Here is a 20,728-nt window from a genome sequence, read left to right on the forward strand (position 1 = left end):
TCCACAACAAGAGAGGGTTATTGAGGATTATTTATTGTATTTCCAATGTACTATTGAGAGAGAGAGAGAGAGAGAGAGAGAGAGAGAGAGAGAGAGAGAGAGAGAGAGAGAGAGAATCATTTCTATACTGAAAAACATTGTATCTATATGAGATTTTGAGAGAAGACTATGAAGACATTGAAGATGAATACTATGTGATGAAATTCCATTCAAAATGGAGCATTTTTTTTGTGTTTTTGTGGTTCTTTGATGGATTCTATGAAGAATATGAAGAATGTGATCAATTTTGTTAAAGAAAAAGTTGTGGGAGTTTATTTCTATGATGTTGTGTGAAGATTTGTTATGCTTGGTGTTCTTTTTCCTGTTGTGGTTACATAAAGGATGAAAGCATGCTTGTTGATGAATACAAGATAAATTTTATTGCATTAAGATCCATGTTTCCTTGGTTCTCTTGATAGCTCCACTTACTTAGGCTTCCACATGGAATTTAAGGTAAAATAATGATAGGGAAAGAAAAACCAATATAGTCACACGCCAACCACATAGTTAAATGTATGGTATCAACATAACCAACCACAAAGTAGAACATCAGACTAAACAATGTAGTGAGTTTGAATAGCACAATCCCACCAACCATATAGTCACATGGCATACTCAAAGATCAAACTATAGTCACATGATGAAGTACATGATAAATGTCTAAAAGCAGCAACAAAATGAAATGTCTAGAGTCTCTCAAAAAAACCACTCCCCCTTAGCACAATTCCAATCCACACAAAAGGGTGGACAAATACTCCCCATAGAGCACGCGTCTAGCTCTAAAAACATGCAATGTCTCATCTCCTCTACGATGGCCCATGCCAAACAATCACACCTTGCAAACACATCCAAAACATAGTTGTAGCACTCTATAAATGTAGCCAATAACCACCTAACCATATCACCAATTAATATGCAAAACGTTTACAACCATGCAAGTAGAAACAATGAAATAACCATACAAGGCAATATGAGAGTAAAAACATACAAGACTACTTATTGATAGGAAAGATGAGACCTCTCCTTGTCTCTAATGATGACACCATCAATGTCTATGGGAATGACACAATCATTTAGCATGTAGCTATGATATACTAGAAACAACCTCTCTAAAATCTTCTCCCTAGCCTCTCTGTCATAGTGAGGTTGGACATGACTAGCATGATGCTAAAGACACGGTAAGATCAAGTACCTATTCATGAGTGGAAATAGAATAAGTGATCCAAGTTTATATTGAAAGCATGCAACACAAACCTTGTTTACAACATATAACAATATGTTTAAAGCATCCAACTTTGTTATCTTATTGCCTCTCTAGTAATAGGGTGTTGATAAGCCTTGGAATCACACATGAGCATCCAAGTGTGGTGAAGCACAAGCCCCACTCTCACTGCATCCGCAACGAACTCACTTATATGCTCTGCCAATCACATAGTGACCAAGAATCCCTCATTGGCCAAATACTCACAAGTAAGATCCATGCAACCCATAATTGGACCCTTTGAGAATGTGTTCCACTTGGGAATAGTCATGCTGCTAAAAGAAGCATAAGGGTCATGACATATGGGAAGTGATTTTGATGTAAACCTTGTATGAGAGAAAAAGTAGCTTATCCAATGGAGTGAGACCTAGAGCATCCACAAGCAAGCTCGTAGGAAAATCTGTAAATATCAATCAAGCTACATCTCGACATGGAACACTATCTTTTGTATAAAGATGTGCCTTTTGTGTTGCAAAAACTTGATGATGATATTCAATTAACAACACATAGTGATTAATGCTAACTAAACGACGATGCAATGCTACATGCAACATGTAAATTGAGGTTCTTGCAATATGTGGCTACCACGTTTACCTATCAAGGGCAAATCTATCAATCTAAGTCACATCACTAGCAAAGTATCAATGTATGTTTGATATTAGAACCTTGCAACAATTATTTCTAGTAATATATTTTTAATAATCATACATATAACTCTTCTTCATGGGCACCAAACAAATAAAATGAATTTCAAGTTAATATAAGACTACTCACCTATTATTGAACGAGTCATGGGTCGTCTCTCCCAACTCTCTTGGCTCAAGAGATGATTCTGCCAACAAAGGAGGTGGTGGGTGCCATAGAGGACCACTAAACATTTTTTCTCTATGGATCTATAGAGGAAATAGATATTCTTTTTAGAATTAAAAAAGCACTCAAACCTCAGAGTTTTTTTCTTATTTTTATTTGAGGTAGAAAACCTATAAGAAACCAATATTCACACATGTGCTTACAAGTTTATGTACTTTACTATTTTTTCCCTCTATGCTTTTCAGAGACAATTTCATTGAGGGATAAAAAACTAGAGGTACTCATGGTACCAAAGGCTTCTAGGAAATCACCATTAGTGTGCATCTTAATATGGATATCATGAATGGTTTAAGTTCTCATGAGATATGCATATTCTACTTCATTTAACACTTTAGCTTATAATTATGGCCCAAGAGTCTTTCTTCCATGAACTGGCATATACGATCTAGATCTAAGTCAAGCAAGTGCTTGAGACATTGAGACTCAAATTGGCATTGATGTAGGACAATTTGACATTGATTTTGGTAGTCCATTAATGGCTATAAATGATGCAAAACATCTTAGCTTTGAATGCTCAGAAAGAGATTTTAGATATTCAAGCATCATTGAAGCCTTTCAAGAGAAGAGAAATCATCATTATCTTTGATTTTCTTTCTCTCAAATGCATGCATAGCAAAGGAGAAAGTAAAAATACCTTTCAGAAATTCTGTTTAGAGCCATTCTATCCATTTTGAGTGGATATAAAGCATGCTAAAGAAGTCATAGACAACTATGGTAGCTTGACAATACTTTCATATTTGGCCCATAACTTTTACACATGATATTGAACTGAGGTGTTTTATATATCAAAAGGAAGAGCATGACAAGAACTGTAGATTTCAGCAATCATAGAGTTGATCCTATGCAATTTTTAGTTCTTTGTTTTACACAGAAAAAAATAGTTCTAGTTTGGACAACAAGTATTCACAGTTAATGTTTATGTATTAAATGCCTACATGCTATTCGGATATGCTACATGGTTATATTGATGCTTAGCATTGTTATGTATGCTTGGATATGCTTATATTGAGATCTACATCTTGGATTTGAGATTGGTTGGTTGCATTTGGACAATGACTATTTACTTTAGTGATTTTCACTTATGAGCTTGAAGACTTATTGAAGGTCTATGCTCTGAATGCATATATGATGTATTTTGGGCATCCGAATGCTATGAGGTCTATACATAGAGCTTCTTTTGCTACTTTGGATACTATGGATTTGCTCCATTGGAGCACTTGGTATTTTTATATAGAGCTTGATTCATTTGAGTGAGTGAGATACTCTCTTATGCTTTATTGGTTTATAGATACACTATCACTTCCAAAGGATTATGAATGTGCGTTGATTTTTCTTTGATTTAGACACCTTGTACCACTTATTGTTAGTGGGTTATTAGTGATGGATACATGCTTGATATGCATCCATGTACTTGACACCTTGAATGCTTTGATAGTTTTTGGTACTTGGTGGTTTATGCTATACTGCTAGTTTCATTATTAATCCCGATTGCTATTAGGATTTTCTTGGCAATGGAATCTTTTTTAAAAATGTTTTCATATAATTACATATTTATTTATTGCAATTTTATGGACAAATATGATGACAATCAGTTTTGAGTAGTTCTTTTGATAGCAGACACTTGTCTTTAGCACTGTACTGCTTCTTGCTTGTAGACATTAGTGTATTGGCTCAATATTTCTCCTATTTCATGCTTTTTGGCTTGGTTTTGGGGTCTGACTTGCCATTATTACAATAGTCCATATTCTCTTTTTTTGGTAGATATAATGGCAGGTGCGTCAAATGCTTCAAACTGCAGTGCTATCTTCAACATAAAGAAGTTGGATGGTAATAACTTCTAGTATTGGAAGACTAAGATTTGGTAGATATTGATGCGAAAGAAATAAGTCAAGCCATTGAAATTAGAAGACACGAATACAGAACTTTATGATGTAGAGGAATGGGAAGAGATTGATAAACTATGCAAGTTTACCATCACCTTAACATTGTCAAAGTAGTTATACTTCAATGTCATTAGACTGAGGATAGTACTTATGCATAATGGAAGAATATTTGTGATGTTTATGATAAGAGAGTCCTGCAACACAACTATATTGGCTTACAAAACTCATGGATCTTTGTATGAAGGATGGGACATTTATGTCTTTTCAGTTAAATGAGTTTCATTCCATTTTTAGTCAGCTTACTTCACAAGGTCTTAAGTTTGGGGAGAATGTCAAGTCCCTTTTCTTTCTTATCGCATTACCTGAGTCTTGGAATATATTCCACATTACTATGAGTGCAAACCCTCTTGAAGGTAGATTTTAGCTCAAGGATATAAAGAGTGCTTTGTTTACTAAGGAAGTAAACAAGAAGGATGTTGATGTAGCCCATACTTCTCATGCATTCATAGTGAGAGGTAGACAAGGTGGTAATGGGAATAAGAATCATAATATAGGCTCACAACCCAATATGGGCAAGTCTACGTCTCATGGGCTTCGAGGAAAAGGGCAAGGAACACCTAGTGTGCAAGTTGAGGAGGAGCCTTTATGGACTTAAACAGACAACTAGGGAATGGTATCATAAGTTTAAAGTCTTTGTGCATTTATAGGGTTACTCCTATAGTGATATAGATTAGTGACTTTACACAGAGAATGCTAATGATAGTAGCCTTATAATTTTGGTGCTATATGTTGATGACATGCTAATTGCTAGGAGTGCTCCTAATGAGTTGGATGCTTTGAAGAATCAACTCAAGAAGAGCCTTGAGATAAACTTGGTATGTGCATTATGCACAATCACTCTAAAGGACTCCTTTACCTATCACAGAAGGAGTATATTTATAAAGGCTGCTAGTGGTTCCATATGTAGGGTGATAAGCCTATTGGACACCCACTACCTTCTTATGTGAATGTCAGTCACATAGATCAGATGATGAGAAGGCTAAGACGGCCAAGATCTCATATGCATCTATGGTGGGCAACTTGAAGTATGGCATGTAGCTACTAAATATATCATTTGTAGTGGGTGTTGTGGCTAGTTATATGGTGACACATGGTAGGCGATATTGGGACATCATGAAGGGTATCATGAGATATCTCAAGGACATTGTTGATATGTGTATTTGTTATGGTGGCCACGATACTAGAGTTGTGGGCTACATAGACTCTGACTATGCAAGACATGAAAATAGTAGGAAGTCCACCACCTCTAGCTTTGTTTTTGCCTTTACTAGAGGTGTTGTTTCTCGGATGTCTGTGGTGTAGAAATGCATGGCCTTGTCTTTATTAAGACCAACTACATTGTATACACTAAGGCTTGCAAGGAGGCTCTATGGTCAGGACATTTGGTTGCCAATCTTGGTAGGACTATGACTTCTACATTGCATTCAAACTCTATGGATGCTATTGAGTTGGCACGTAACTTGGTCTTTCATATGAAGACCAACCACATTGAGATCCATTATCATTTTAATAGAGAGGTCATCGAGGACAAGCACATAGAGCTTGTTAAGAACTTGACTAATGAGAATCCTATAGACATTCTTACTAAAAGTCTCCCAATGGAACGTTATGCCTTCCTTAGGAAGATGATGGAAGTAGGATGAGATGATGTCTATTTCTAAAGGTCTCTTGTGCCTAGCCATCTACATTTACTTACACTTACCAATTACACACCCGTATATAGTAAGTGGTAGCCACCCATCACTGTCACTTTATTTTTTATTCTTTACATGACAATAGAATGAGAAAAGGTAGGTCGCACATTGTGACTATTAGAGTTCTCACATACCATCTTGCTCTCTCTTGCTCCTTGAACCTCCATAGCTCTTGCTTTTTCTTATGCTTCCACTTTTGCTCCAACTTTTAGAATCAAAAGTAGCCAATGTTTGGCTAAGCCAATCCTTAATCCCCTTAATTTTTAATGACTTATTACAAAAACTAGCTATTGACCTCATCGTAGCATATTATGAATAAAACATCTTCAAACATCAACTCATGATGCTAGGGTACCATATGCACCAACATGAGAAGTGATTGCTTAAAGTGTGCAATCCTCAATCACTCTTGTTGAAGACATTGATATATAGACACTTCAAAGGAAGTTGCAAAATATATATGCTAGTATGTAGCATAACTTCTCTTTCTCCCCACCTCAACTTGAAGTAGATAGCTCCAAAGTCCATTTGCTAAGGATGCACAAAAAAAATGCAAGCAATGCAAAACTTTGAGCAAGTTGATCAATCATGTAGAAATCTATACCATAACACTTATCCATTTTCGGGGCAACCATAAAGGTCAATGGATATTAATAGACTAGATGATTGAGCTTTTGTGCAAACTTGAGAGGTCTTACTTTCATTTTCTCCAACAAGGCCAATGGATATTAATAAACTAGATGATCAAACTTGTGTGAAAACTCGGGAGGTCTTGCTTCCATCTTCTCCCTTCTTGTTTCCACAGAATTGGGCCTCTAAACCACTCTTCTTTAAAGGAGACAACTTCAAGAGTCAAAGGTGTCCAATGCTTGGCTAAGCTAACCCTTAATCCCCTTGATTTTTAATGACTTGTTATTTTACAAAAACTAGTCACAGACATCACTTTAGCATAGTATAAATAAAACATCTTCAAACATCAAGTCATGATGCTAGTGTGCCTAATGCACCAATAGTAGGAGTAATTGTTTAAAGCTGTGAAATCTTGAGTCACACTTATTAGATCCTTTGGAGGAAGTTGCAAAATCTACAAGCAAGCATGTAGCATGGCTTCTCTTCCTCCCTACCTCAAGCTAAAGTGGACACCTCTAAAGCCAATTTACTAAGGATTCTAAAGCAAGTGGATTGTTCTACTAATAAAGTATGTGAGGTGTTGGGGGTTAAAAGGCCGTTTGTGCCTAGCCACCTACATTTACTTGTACTTATTTCCCACACACTTGTACACTACTATAGGTGGCGATCACTTGTTATTATCACTTTATTCTTTATTTCTACTATGATAAAGAACAAGGGAAGGTAAGTCACACATTGTAATTGTTGAAGAAGTGCATGTGAGAAGCAAGATTTTTGAGCGAGCTTTTCTGGGCAACTCTATTTCTTGTTTCACATAGTCCACTTATTCCACCCCTTGATTTTTTTTACCTCCACCACCACTACCACCATCTCTGCTGCCTCCACCAATACTGTTGCCACCTCCACCATCACTACCATTATCCCCACCACCTCCATGATTGCCACCACTCACTCACTCACACTCTCTATCAGTTTTTTCCTCTACGTGCATATTCTCTTTTTCTCTTTCTAGCACACTTGATCAAATAGCACTCCATCTCATGTAAACGATTTCTCTCTCTAGCATGTTGTCAAAGAGTTTAATGTTCATAATATAAATCATGGGATTCTTATGAACACAGAAGAACTTCACTGGGAGTTATATGAGGAATTTGCATACAAAATTCAGCCATTGTTATCCAATAACCAACTTAGTTACATAAGTTCTTTTGTATTTAGCATATAATTTTCAGTTATACCATGAATATTGATGAAAAATAAGTATATGGGAATCTACAACTTGGTCAATTGGAAGTAATTGATAGTCTGCAGGATAAATTACATTGATTCAGGTGTAAAAATATGGTCAGAACTCAAGAAAAATGCCAAAAGTTGCCAAAAGTCCACTAAGTTCACAGGGGACCTGAAGTAATAGACTTAAGTGACCAGCAAGTGACCTGGGTAGGTCAAAAAGTGACCTGGCCTGAGCAGGGAGCAGCCCGCATTTTTCGGTGCAAAATGCGGGCTGCACAGTCTGAGCACAACTGGAGAAAGCTGAAGCTATGGTGCATGCTGTGGAACATGCAAACTGAAGATCAACAAGCCCAGAAGTTGAAGATGTAAACATGGTGAGAGCTCCACTTCTCTGCCATTTGGTCTGACGAAAATGCATGTTGAAACAATCTATAAAAGGGGGAAATCTGAGAGAAAAGTATTCAGCCTGCTCTTATGCACGACTTCTCTCATTTTGTCTACCTCATTCTTGGTCCAATGAAGTCCGACTTGTACCCAAGTACTTGAGTGACTTTGGGTAAGCAAAGGGTGAGGATTTTGAAGGTATATGGGCTGTTATGGGCTGAAATAACCAGTCATAAACAGGGCAGCCCACTGTTATTGTCCATTTTTATGAGCATACAAGAGATTTATGTGGTTGTAATGGAAGGAAATGACCTCTTTTCATCAGGACTTTGTTCATTAATGATTAGAGGAGCTTCTTCATGAGTTTATGCACTCATTTTGAGCTTGATTATGGGCTGTTGTTTTAAAACAGGGCTAAAGCTAAAATTATGCTTCTTCAATTCATTGCATGTATCTTTGGCCCAAATCTTGAATGTATTTGAGTCTATCAACATAATACTTATTCCAAAGGGTTGAAATCCATCTATGTACTTGAAATAAAAGCCATTAGAACTTGCATTTGATATTCATAATTGAATTGAGAATCTGAAAATATCCTTTATGATATGATGTATGTATCCAGAGGCATTTGATGTAATCAAGATAGAGTTATTTCTTCCGTTCATGTATGCTAAATACATAGAGAAGAAGCTTGAATTCTTCTTCCGTACCTAAATTATTTCTAAATCCCGGATCTTATTAAACCTCAATCTATTTCCCCTTCCTGAACTTTGAATCCTAAACTCCTCTTCTGCACTAAAGCCCCGGTGGTAGACCTTCAGCCCTTAACACGACGACAGTGGTGAACCCGACGTGAAGGTCCACTGCGGAAGAAGAAGTCCAATGGGAGAATCATCAAGTTCGGGAGGAGATGCCTTACAACAGTTGGTTCGTCTAATGCAAGAAAGCCAACAACAACAATTGCAACTTCAACAGCAGTTGCAATTGCAACAACAACGGAGACAAGAAGAAGAGCGGATTGATGCTGCTGCCATTAAAGCCTTAGAAGCAGTTGGACAAGAGCTCAAGCAATTTAATGGGCAAAATGTATCCTCTTTTATCCGCCTTTATACTGACAAGATGGTCTTCTTTGGAGTCCCTCAACATGCCTGGAGCCGTTATTTTGCCCGTCTGGCTGTGCATGGTCTCCATGACCGAATTCATGGTCTTTTCCAAAAAGATGCAGGATGGACTGTGTTCAAGAAGGCTCTTCGAGAAGAATTTTTCCTTGAAGATTCTGGCCTTATGACAAAGAAAGTCTTCATCGAATGGGTCGAAAGGCCCAATAAGGGTCTAACCGCCACTGCTCTTCATCGAGAATTTGAAAGCAAATTTGCCCAACTAGATCCTGACGACCAACAAGGTATGGAAAGTCAAAAAATTGAATTATTTCTAAAGGCTGCAGATTCTTCTCTTCAGGAGAAATTAACTGATCGACTTGAAGACCCTGACTCTGAGAAGGGATTGAAGACTGATTGGAGTGATGTCACTGAAGCAATTAATATGATTGCTCGAAGAGAGCGAATGCGCCTAAGATGGGGATCAACCCCTGCAACAACTGAATCTATGAAGGAGCCTGTTCCAGTTTCTCGACCTCCTGTCTCTATGGCCGAGCAACCAAGAAATTTTGTTGTTCCATCTCCAAAGAAGGATGTCATGGACGAGCTAATTAAAAGCATGCGAGATCTCCATCTTAATCTAACGGAGATTAATTCTAAAGTGAAAAGGCTTGATGTAAAAGTAGAAGAAAGGGGTTGGTCAACTGCCCAAAGGCCTGTACGAGAAGGCTTCAAAAGACATTGTATTTGGTGTGATAGCCTTCAGCATGACAAAAGGGAGTGCGGTGCATTCCGTGAAGCTGAAGCATAAAAATTAGTCTTTTGGAAGGATGATAAAATTCATGCAACCGAAACCGGGCTTCCTCTTGAGCCAAACTTCGGCAATGGTGGCATGAAGAAAAGATTGGAGGATTTGGCAACAAGAACGGCCTATGCAGCTGTTGATGCAGCAATCTATGGGCTGCAAATTGAGTCAACTAATGAAATTGTTAAAGCATGTAAAATTAATGCAAAATCTAAAGTGTGGATGCAAGCCTTGGATCGCATGGAGCAAGGCAAGGCAACTAAAGATGATTTAACCACTGCCAGTCAATGTATTCGAGGAAGAACTGGTTGGACCAAACCTGTGGATTCATTTTCAGCTTTTGCTCGGTTAGCTAAAATTAATAATCAAGAAGCCATGATAGAAGAAAAAAGAAGAAGAGAAGAAGTTGTTGCCGGTCCTTCTTCTTTAGGACCGACTAAACGCATAACAAGAAGTAAACCAGACCAATAGAAGGCTGCTGAAAATCCATCACTGCCAAAGTTTGACATGGGAGATGCCCCTCAAGCAAAGAAGACAAAAGGAAAAAGAAAAAGCAAACATCCCAGTTACAAATTGCAGTCTGACATAGAGACTGCAACGGATCTTAAACGGATCCTAGAAGAAAGGATTCTTGGAAGTAGAATTGAATTTACATTAGGTGAAATTCTCGGTATTGCAAAACGAGGATTTCATGATGCAATAATTGATGTAATTAAACGAAAAGGACAATATGTTAGTGAGAAAACTGAAGAATCTGTACATGCTTTTTTGCAAGTACCTCATGTGTATTTGCAGGATGAAGAGAAGCTAAAAACTCAAGGGATTCGATTGGAGGCAATCCAAGAATTGATTGCAGCCGTAGAAGCCAAAGTTTATGAAGCAGAAACTGAAGAAACCATTATGGTGGGGACTTCTCAATCTAAAGTACAGCCCATGCATAAGAAAGAGGCTCTTCTTCACAACATGCAAGAACAAAGTGAAGCTCACTTTATTCCTAGTAGTCACTACTCCCGTACCCATTGGGCAAGGGCGACTACTGAAACTGTTGTTAAAATCGGTGAAAAAGAAACTCCATGCATTGCCCTTATAGACCATGGTTTGGAAATTAATGTTATGTCAAGAAGTCTTTATGAGAATGGCGGATGGCCCATTGATGTGGACCCAGGATGGCGCATGAAGGCAGCCAATAACTCTTCTAGCGATCTTTATGCAGCGTGTCCTTATGTACAAGTTACTATTGGTAATGTAAAAGATGAATTTCATTTCTTTGTTCAAGATTCCTGCAGCTATCCTATCATTCTTGGACAACCATTTATTTCCGAGTCTCGTTTAGAGACAAAGGCGCTTGATGATGGTTCATCATATGCTCGGATAAGAAGTAAGGATAATGACAAAGCTGTCCAATTCCTGACCGTCTGTGTTAATCACCATCGGAATAGGGATCGATTGAGAGATCATCCTGTTCCTCCTAATGCCCGAGAATTTAAGGGTTTTCAGGTAGCGCTGCTATAAGTGGAGGCTATGGCAGTGCATCATGTCACAAAGAATTGCCTCCACATATAAAGGAGGCAAGGCCAAAAGCCGATTTGCAGGTTTTTACAGCCAATAGTATGGGCTGTTATAAACAGTTTTCAGCCATGAACAGGGCTGAAAGAAAGTATTTGTGTCATATGGAACAAGAGCTGAAGCAAATTGATGTTTTACCTAAAGATGTAGAAATTTCAGGACTATTTTATGGGCTGAATTATAATGATACAATGGCTGAAATTTATACAACCGTTCATGCAGAAAATCAAACTGAAAATTAGTCCATACAGGTATGTACATTGGATATGTATGACATAATTCAAGAATTTGCAGATTATGAAGCTTTTGGATAGCCAAACAAGGATGAAGTAAGAGTAGAAACAAAGTATAAAACAGTTGATAAAAAGGTCAAGCCGGTAGCTACTCCTCTACCGCCTGAAAGCGAAGGACTGGCAAAAAAGGTATCCAAACAGCCAAGCCTTCGTGATCCTAAAGAAATTGGCCATGAATTTACAGCAGAAAGTCTACAAAAGCTGAAAATTGGTGAAGACTCTTTCCTCATGCCGCCTGAAAAGCAAATCTTCATGCAGACGTTAAAGAATCATGGCAAAGCCTTTTTATTTCAGCCACATGACATTGGCTGTGTGGATCCAAGCATTGTGGCACTAATGGTGATTTTTATGGTCCCACATGTTCCTTGGAATCTTAAACCAATTCCGGTTCCAAGGGCTCATTTGCCTAAGTTATTGGAACTTCTAAATGAAAAGATTAAAATGCGAATATTGGAGCCATCTTCAGCTCCATATTCCAACCGATGGTTTACCGTACCTAAGAAGAATGGATCTTTGCGATTCATTCAAGATTTACAGCCCGTCAATAAAGTCACTATTAGAAATGTTGGATCAGGGCCAATTGTTGATGAGTTTGCCGAAGCTTTTGCAGGTAGGGCAATCTATTCCATGGGAGATTTATATTCAGGCTACAACCAATTTCAGCTTGCTTTGGAAAGCCGAGACATTACCACAATGAAGACGCCTCTTGGCCTAGTCCGCATGTGTACTCTACCTCAAGGGGCTACGAATTCAGTAGCTCACATGATGAATGCTATGCATAAAGTATTGAGGGATTATATTCCTCAATTAACTCTTCCTTTTCTTGATGATGTTCCAATCAAAGGATGTGAAGTTCATGAGAAAAATGAAGAACTCAATGAACTTGGATGTCGAAAGTTTGTTTCAGATCATATTAATGATTGTGCTCAAATCTTGTCTAAATTAGAAGAAGTCCATCTTACTCTTTCAGGAGCTAAATCTATTTTTGGAGTCGAAGAAGTCCTTGTGGTCGGACATATATGTGGTCCATATGGCCGAAAGCCTTCTCCATCCAAAATAGATGCTATCAGCAAAATGCAGGAAGAATGTACAAATGTTTCAGAGGTGAGAAGATTTCTTGGTGCATGTGTCTTCTACCTTATTTGGATATCACATTTTGCTCATGTTGCTGAAAGTCTTTATCAGCTGCTTAGAAAGGGCCAAAGGTTTATATGGGAAAAAGAACATACTCAGGCTATTCGGAAACTCAAGAAAATGCTGATTTCAGCCCCCACTTTAAAGAGGGCTAATTACTCTAATGGACAGCCCATTATACTCACAGTAGACACAAGTCCTATTGGAATAGGATGGGCAGTTGGTCAAGACGACCTTGAAGGCAACAGATATGTAATCCGCTTTGGAGCGAAGGTTCTTAATGAACGACAAAGAAGGTATGCTCAAATTAAAAGAGAACTTTGGGGAGTAGTAACTGCATTAAAATGTGACAGGGAGTACTTCATGGGCGCACACGTTATAGTTGAAACAGATTGCATTCCACTCTTGGGCATGATCGCCAGCTGTTTCACTCCTGACATAGCCATGCTAAGATGGATAGCCTATATTAAATCCTTAAATCCTCACTTGAAACATATTGCAGATAGAGATAATCCAGTTGCTGACATGCTTTCGCGTGCCAGATATAGGGATAAAGAAAAAATGATGGATGAAGAAGAATCAGAGTTTATAAATGATGCTGTTAATGCAAGCACAACAAAGATTACAGCAAGTACAACAGGTTCAGCCGCTAAAATAAATTTTACATCAGCAAGGAAGGATGAAACAACTAAAGAAGGACAATGGACAGCTAGTAAACAGCATGTTCAATGTTTTGTTATGGTTTGTTCACACTTTAAAGAAGAATATTATGCAGATGATTGGCTAAAAATTGGCTAATTTTTTAGCACTATGACAAAGAAGGAAGATTGGACTAATGAAGAGTTCAAGAGAATTAAGAGAAAAGCTTATGGTTTTTTCTTAAAGATGGTTACCTTTGGAGGCATGTGAAAAAGAAACGAGGGGCGCATGTTCGTGTCTTAGGTGACAATAAGACTCAAAGACAAGTCATGCAAGAATTTCATGAAAGCCTATTGGCTGGTCATAGAGGCATATGGGGCACTTTTGCCAAAATAAAAGAGAAGTTTTGGTGGAAAAACATGTATAAAGACATTGAGCATTTTGTTGAGTCTTGTCATGTTTGTCAAATGTACTCTATGGTAAAGCATAGAGATGGGCTTCAGCCTACCTATCCTTTATCCATTCACTATAGATGGGTTATTGATTTAGTAACCATGCCTAAGGAATTTGGAACATGAGATATCTAGTACTTGCTAGAGAAGATTTCACAAATCAAGTGGAAGGAAAAGCCTTGACAACCAAGTCTACTCATGCTGTTTGTAGATTTTTACTTGAAGAAGTATTTTGCAGGTATGGATGTGTTGCTAAAGTAACTAATGATAGAGGAGAATTGGATGCTGATGAGGCTCGCCATTTCTTTGCTCAATTGGGAATTAAGCTATCTCTTACTTTAGCCTACAACCCTGAAGGCAATGGTAAGAGTGAAAGAGGTCATCAACCAATTCTTAAAGCTTTAGGAAAATCATGCAAATGAAAGATGAGGAAATGGCCTAAAATGCTACCATTTGCATTATGGGCTGATAGAACTACCCATAGTGCAGTAACAGGATATATGCTGGCTGAACTTATATATGGACAGCCACCTGTTATGCCTATTGAGGAATCCATTGTCACATGGAGTATTTTACCTTGGGATGAAGGCATTAATAGAGAAGAATTGCTGTCTCTGCGCATAAGGCAACTCGAAAGAAGGCCAAAAGATGTCAAAACAACCATTGAAAGGCTGAAAAAGGCAAGATTAAAGAATAAGAAGAGGTTTGACAAGCATCATGGACTCCGTCCAAGAGCTATTCAAGAGAGTGATTGGGTACTTGTCTATGATAGCAGCCTGGACAATCAATATAGTGCTCATAGGAAGTTAGCCAAGCGATGGCTTGGACCATATGTTGTAAAAGTAGTACATAATAATGCTACTTACTCTTTGGCTGAAATGGATGGGACCATGATTAAGATACCAATAGCTGGGAAACGAATCAAACTCTTCAAACGAAGAGAATCTTCAACTTATGAACTTGATGACTTAGATATGAGCCCTCTACTTGAAGACATGCAGGAAGAAAAAGACTTAGAGAATGAAGATGAAGATATATCAGAAGAAGACCCTCCTTGACCTGCAATCTTATGAAATGGCACATGCCGGAGGATGTGCAGGTTAGGAGGGGGTGAATGTCAAAGAGTTTACTGTTCATAATATAAATCATGGGATTCTTATGAACACAGAAGAACTTCACTGGGAGTTATATGAGGAATTTGCATACAAAATTCAGACATTGTTATCCAATAACCAACTTAGTTACATAAGTTCTTTTGTATTTAGCATATAATTTTCAGTTATACCATGGATATTGATGAAAAATAAGTCTATGGGAATCTACAACTTGGTCAACTGGAAGTAATTGACAGTCTGCAGGATAAATTACATTGATTCAGGTGTAAAAATATGGTCAGAACTCAAGAAAAATGCCAAAAGTTGCCAAAAGTCCACTAAGTTCATAGGGGACCTGAAGTAATAGACTTAAGTGACCAGCAAGTGACCTGGGTAGGTCAAAAAGTGACCTGGACCTGAGCAGGGAGCAGTCCACATTTTTCGGTGCAAAATGCGGGCTGCACAGTCTGAGCACAACTGGAGAAAGCTGAAGCTATGGTGCATGCTGTGGAACATGCAAATTGAAGATAAACAAACCCAGAAGCTGAAGATGTAAACACGGTGAGAGCTCCACTTCTCTACCATTTGGTCTGACGAAAATGCATGTTGAAACAATCTATAAAAGGGAAAAATCTGAGAGAAAAGTATTCAGCCTGCTCTTATGCATGACTTCTCTCATTTTGTCTACCTCATTCTTGGTCCAATGAAGCCCGACTTGTACCCAAGTACTTGAGTGACTTTGGGGCAAGCAAAGGGTGAGGATTTTGAAGGTATATGGGCTGTTGTGGGCTAAAATAACCAGTCATAAACAGGGCAGCCCACTGTTATTGTCCATTTTTATGAGCATACAAGAGATTTATGTGGTTGTAATGGAAGGAAATGACCTCTTTTCATCAGGACTTTGTTCATTAATGATTAGAGGAGCTTCTTCATGAGTTTATGCACTCATTTTGAGCTTGATTATGGGCTGGAATTTTCTGTTTTAAAACAGGGCTGAAGCTAAAATTGTGCTTTTTCAATTCATTTCATGTATCTTTGGCCCAAATCTTGAATGTATTTGAGTCTATCAACATAATACTTGTTCCAAAGGATTGAAATCCATCTATGTACTTGAAATAAAAGCCATTAGAACTTGCATTTGATATTCATAATTGAATTGAGAATCTGAAAATATCCTTTATGATATGATGTATGTATCCAAAGTCATTTGATGTAATCAAGATAGAGTTATTTCTTCCGTTCATGTATGCTAAATACATAGAGAAGAAGCTTGAATTCTTCTTCCGTACCTAAATCATTTCTAAATCCCGGATCTTATTAAACCCCAATCTATTTTCCCTTCCTGAACTTTGAATCCTAAACTCCTCTTCTGCACTAAATCCCCGGTGGTAGATCTTCAACCCTTAACACAACGACAACGTAACATGGATTCATTCATGCGATCACCATGGAAGAATGGAACACCATGGCCCACACACCTCTCTCTCTCTCTCTCTCTCTCTCTCTCTCTCTCTCTCTCTCTCATCACTCCATGTCTTTACTCTCTCACAGTTTAGGATTGTACATGCAATTTCTCTCTCACACTCTACATTCTCTCTCTCTCTCTTCCTCTCACCTATATATATATATATATATATATATAAGTCACTTGTTCACTCTCCGTGTTTATCTCCCTATCTCTCTCTCTCACTTTCTCTCTCTCGCATGCGATCAGTCCACATTGTATCATAATGCCTCACATCAGATTATGGCATGTGTTGTAACAAATGCCTCTCTTAAATCCTAAATACATCTCTATCTATATGTCTCACACACACACACACACACACACACACACACACACACACACACACACACACACACACACACACACACACACACACACACATAATGTGAATGCTTAGTAACCACTAAGTGTTTTTCGAACTTTAATTTCAATGCATTGATAGCTCCCTCCCCTCCCCTTCTCTCTCCCTTCCCCTCCTCTCCCCAACAAATATGATACAAGACAGTTCATACAAGCAATCCAAATGTACATTTGTATTGTGTTAACTTTGGGAAATGTGCTTTTTTTGGTCAAATTAAGAGAGACAAGTTCACCAAAGGCTTTCCATCCAAATGGATTGTATAATGGTGACTTTTCAACAAAATAAAATGTGGTTGTGTTAAGAGGTAGTCATTGCATTACTGGTATAGGTGGTGTTGGAAAAGTTCTTCTGCTTCCAAATACAATGTGCAATTTTTCTTCAGTGAGTATGGGTTGGTGTATAAACATGTTGGCATTTGCATCCATCCCAAACACTTGGAGGTACACATAGTATAGCTGCTTACATGCCAAATATGCTTTTCCTTCTGCCGCATGGTCCATGAAATCCTGACAATTACATGGTGGATTCTTTGTAATATGCACATCATAACACTCATGCATGACACTTGAGTTAGTTATCTCTAGTTTGAAAACCTCATGCTTCAAAGCCTTCACCACTGTGTGGCCCTTCATAGTTGCATCTAGAGTCAACGCTGAGTCTATCCTTTTCCCTACAACTTGTGAAACACCTCTTCGATATCTACATGAGCCCTCGTTAACATCCGCCTCTTGTGCCACCTTTTGTAAAACAAACCCACCACTCTCCAACATGTCGATTTCTTTTATGGTCAAATTAGTGCCTCTTGCCACCATTGGCCATACTTATGGAACCTTGGGCGGTGCGTGTTGAATGGAAGAATAAATGTTCCATGTATGGTCCACACTATCATTACAAAACCACGTGAATTGGCACCGCATTCCATGTTGATTGCTAGCTTCCCCTCTTGAGCTACACCACTCCATGATGCCACAAAATGAAGGTGAAGGCACCCCATGTGATATTTTTTTTATAGGTTTTTTGCATTGTCCCTTTCTAGCTCCCAACCATCCTTGACATTGTGCACGACTGCAAGTTGGAATCCTTCTTATAGCCCAAACGGTGTCATGATGGACTATCTCCATCACCATTTCCTCCGAACAATTTGGTGATACTGGCCTTGATTGGTCGGAAGGCAAAGGGTCCTCAAAGTTTAGTTTTCTAGGTATGTTTTTTGTCACATTCTCAAGCCTGTGAGAGGCGTTGGCTTTCTCGGACCTCACTTTCCCATCAACCTTGTGTTTTCTTACTACAGTCACATTGTCCCCTTCAAAATCAGGACATTTATGCAATTCAGTTCCTCTTGCCACCTCCTCAACCATCCTTACCGTTGCTCAAGGTGTGGGGCTAATTCCTTGTTGTAGTTGACTCAAAAGCTTCTCTGTACTGGGTCCTGCACCATGGAACTTTCCACCAATGAATGCATGTCGTTTTTTGCTCTATAGTAGAGCATTGGCCAAAATCACTAACAAGTTGATAGATCCCTTGAATCCCTCCCCTGCTAACTAACTTGCATGCATTGGCTCTCCCAAGTTTGTGGTTGGCATATGCCGCCTCCAACATGGATATCAAATATGCCACCAAGTAAGACAACACTCCATTGCTAGTATATTGCAATCTCCAACTTTCCTTGGGGCCCATCAAGCCCGAATGAATCGATATTGCATTTTAGTTTAGCTAGCTAAAGCTTCACGAATAGTGAAAGGACCGAAGAAAAGGATTACATGTCTATCTGATTAAGCTCAACAAGGTTTAGCAAGATAGTGAAAACCATCTTAGTTAACACTATAAGATACAAGCAACATACTAATGTTCAAAGCAATGCAAATGTTCATTAAAAAAATTACCCCCGCCATCGCTAAAAGCATTGGTATAGGTGTCTCTACAAATTCATCAAAGATAGCATCTCTAATTGCGTCGCTATTTGCATCGAGTGTCACTTTTGTGATGCAAATAGTGACGCAAATAGTGATGCTCTATGTGCAATAGTGATGGATTGCGATGCGATTAGCGACGCTCTCTGTGATGTAAATAACGACACATGCAGTAAATTAGCGATACAAATAGTGACGCTTACAGAGGGAAAATAATTTGTGGCAGAGCAGCAAGTTGCACTGCCACCATAGCACCATGTGTTGTATAATATTCTATAAAAAAAGCAATTACATATTGGATATGCAATCATTATCAAGACGAGCACAAAAAATACTTAAACCGCAAGACTGATAACTCATAAAATAAGTACAAGACTGGTGATGACAACTCATGAAATTACACGGAACCATGGAGAGGAGAGCCAAACCAATTTGGAATATTACTTGTACTAACAATCTTGTTTCTAACAATGCTATTCTATTTTCTTACAATACTCTATCACAAACCACGAACCCACAGGTTTGGAGACTCGTTATGCAGAGAGACACAGTCTCACTACACTTATTGATAGATTATATGCGTGTGGCGGCCTAGTAAGTCAATCCTCTTTCTTATCTCTATAGTTACTAGTTTTTTAATATGCATTATGTATAGTGGACTAATGTCTTGTTGTTCATTTTGTAGAGTCTGTTTGACACTCCTTTGCATTGGGATGAGCTTTCAGATGGCGAGGATCTGTAGTAGCATGTACTTGGATTTGGGGAGCACACATCATCTTCTTTTTTGGTCCAATGATCTGTACAGGCCTTAAACGAGAAGAACCAAAATTAAAATTACAAAGTCCTCCAAATAAGTTCTGTGGCCACCACTCCCCAAATGATGCATGACCCTTGCCTCCAATTGTGCCCTCATTGCCTCTCACTATTGATGTCGCCATTGTCCTCTAGAGAATTTGTGGCACTCTCCCTAAGTCTCTACCAATCCTCTACATCTAGCCACTTAGGCTTTGAGGCACCACTCTTGATTGCCTTGTGTGCATCTGATCGTCTATGTGATGACATGTATACATGCATATACTCCATCATCTATCCACATGAAAAACCTATCTGCTATCGTAAGTACTGAAAACTCCACATGCAAAGATGTCACTGTATATTCCTTACTCCCCTCGGGTATATTCTTCCAATGGTCTAGAAGGTTGTGCCTAAATACTTATTGGCACAAAACTCTCATGCAAGACATCACCCTCCTCCCCTCATCATTCATGATTACAGCACATGTGTTGTTATCTATAAGGTATCCATATCCTACTAGGATATGTCTAAGATGTGTCCTCTCCCACCTGCAACCATGCTCTTGGGCATAACCAGGAGACCTCTGTACATCTGGTGTACCTGCAGGGGTAGTATCTCTTAGAGTAGCATCTGGCGTGCCTACGGACAACCTGCGGACAATTGAGTGAAACCCAGAGTCATGGGAGTAGATGTCCCTATAAGTGTGAAAAATCATGGAGGTGACAAGTATCCACCGGATTGATGAGACAAAGACATTGCATCGGTGCCTCCACAACACCCACCTAAGCCACCCTCTCTAGAACCAATATGAGAGCAAGGAGTAACAAGCCTCTTTGAAACTAACTATGGGCTCACAGTATCCACATCTCTGCAGTACCCCCCAAAACCACTCCCTCTATCCAGGGCCAGTCTAAAGCATCGACCTTGTCTACTAGAAATCAAAGCATCGGAACATGCTGAAGTAGACCTCCTAGAATGTCCTAATGATGTCCACAATAGCTCTTGGTCCACTATATCTCTA

The 20,728-nt window shown here is 38.7% G+C and overlaps 1 protein-coding gene across 1 annotated transcript in view; it reads right to left on the reverse strand.

The window, feature by feature from the left end:
• Nucleotides 1-853: 853 nt before the first annotated feature.
• The window catches only part of LOC148009839 (Cytidine/deoxycytidylate deaminase family protein), a 72,690-nt gene continuing 52,815 nt past the window's right edge, over nucleotides 854-20,728 (reverse strand). The window contains exon 9 of the mRNA XM_087673239.1: nucleotides 854-874. Within this exon, the coding sequence (XP_087529365.1) occupies nucleotides 869-874 (6 nt within the window). The 3' untranslated portion in view covers nucleotides 854-868. The remainder of the gene's footprint in view (nucleotides 875-20,728) is intronic.

The sequence above is a fragment of the Lygodium microphyllum genome, chromosome 30, assembly GCF_053477565.2.
Source record: "Lygodium microphyllum isolate KBCC chromosome 30, Lygodium_microphyllum_v1.1.10, whole genome shotgun sequence".
In the NCBI taxonomy this organism is placed as follows: Eukaryota; Viridiplantae; Streptophyta; class Polypodiopsida; order Schizaeales; family Lygodiaceae; genus Lygodium; species Lygodium microphyllum.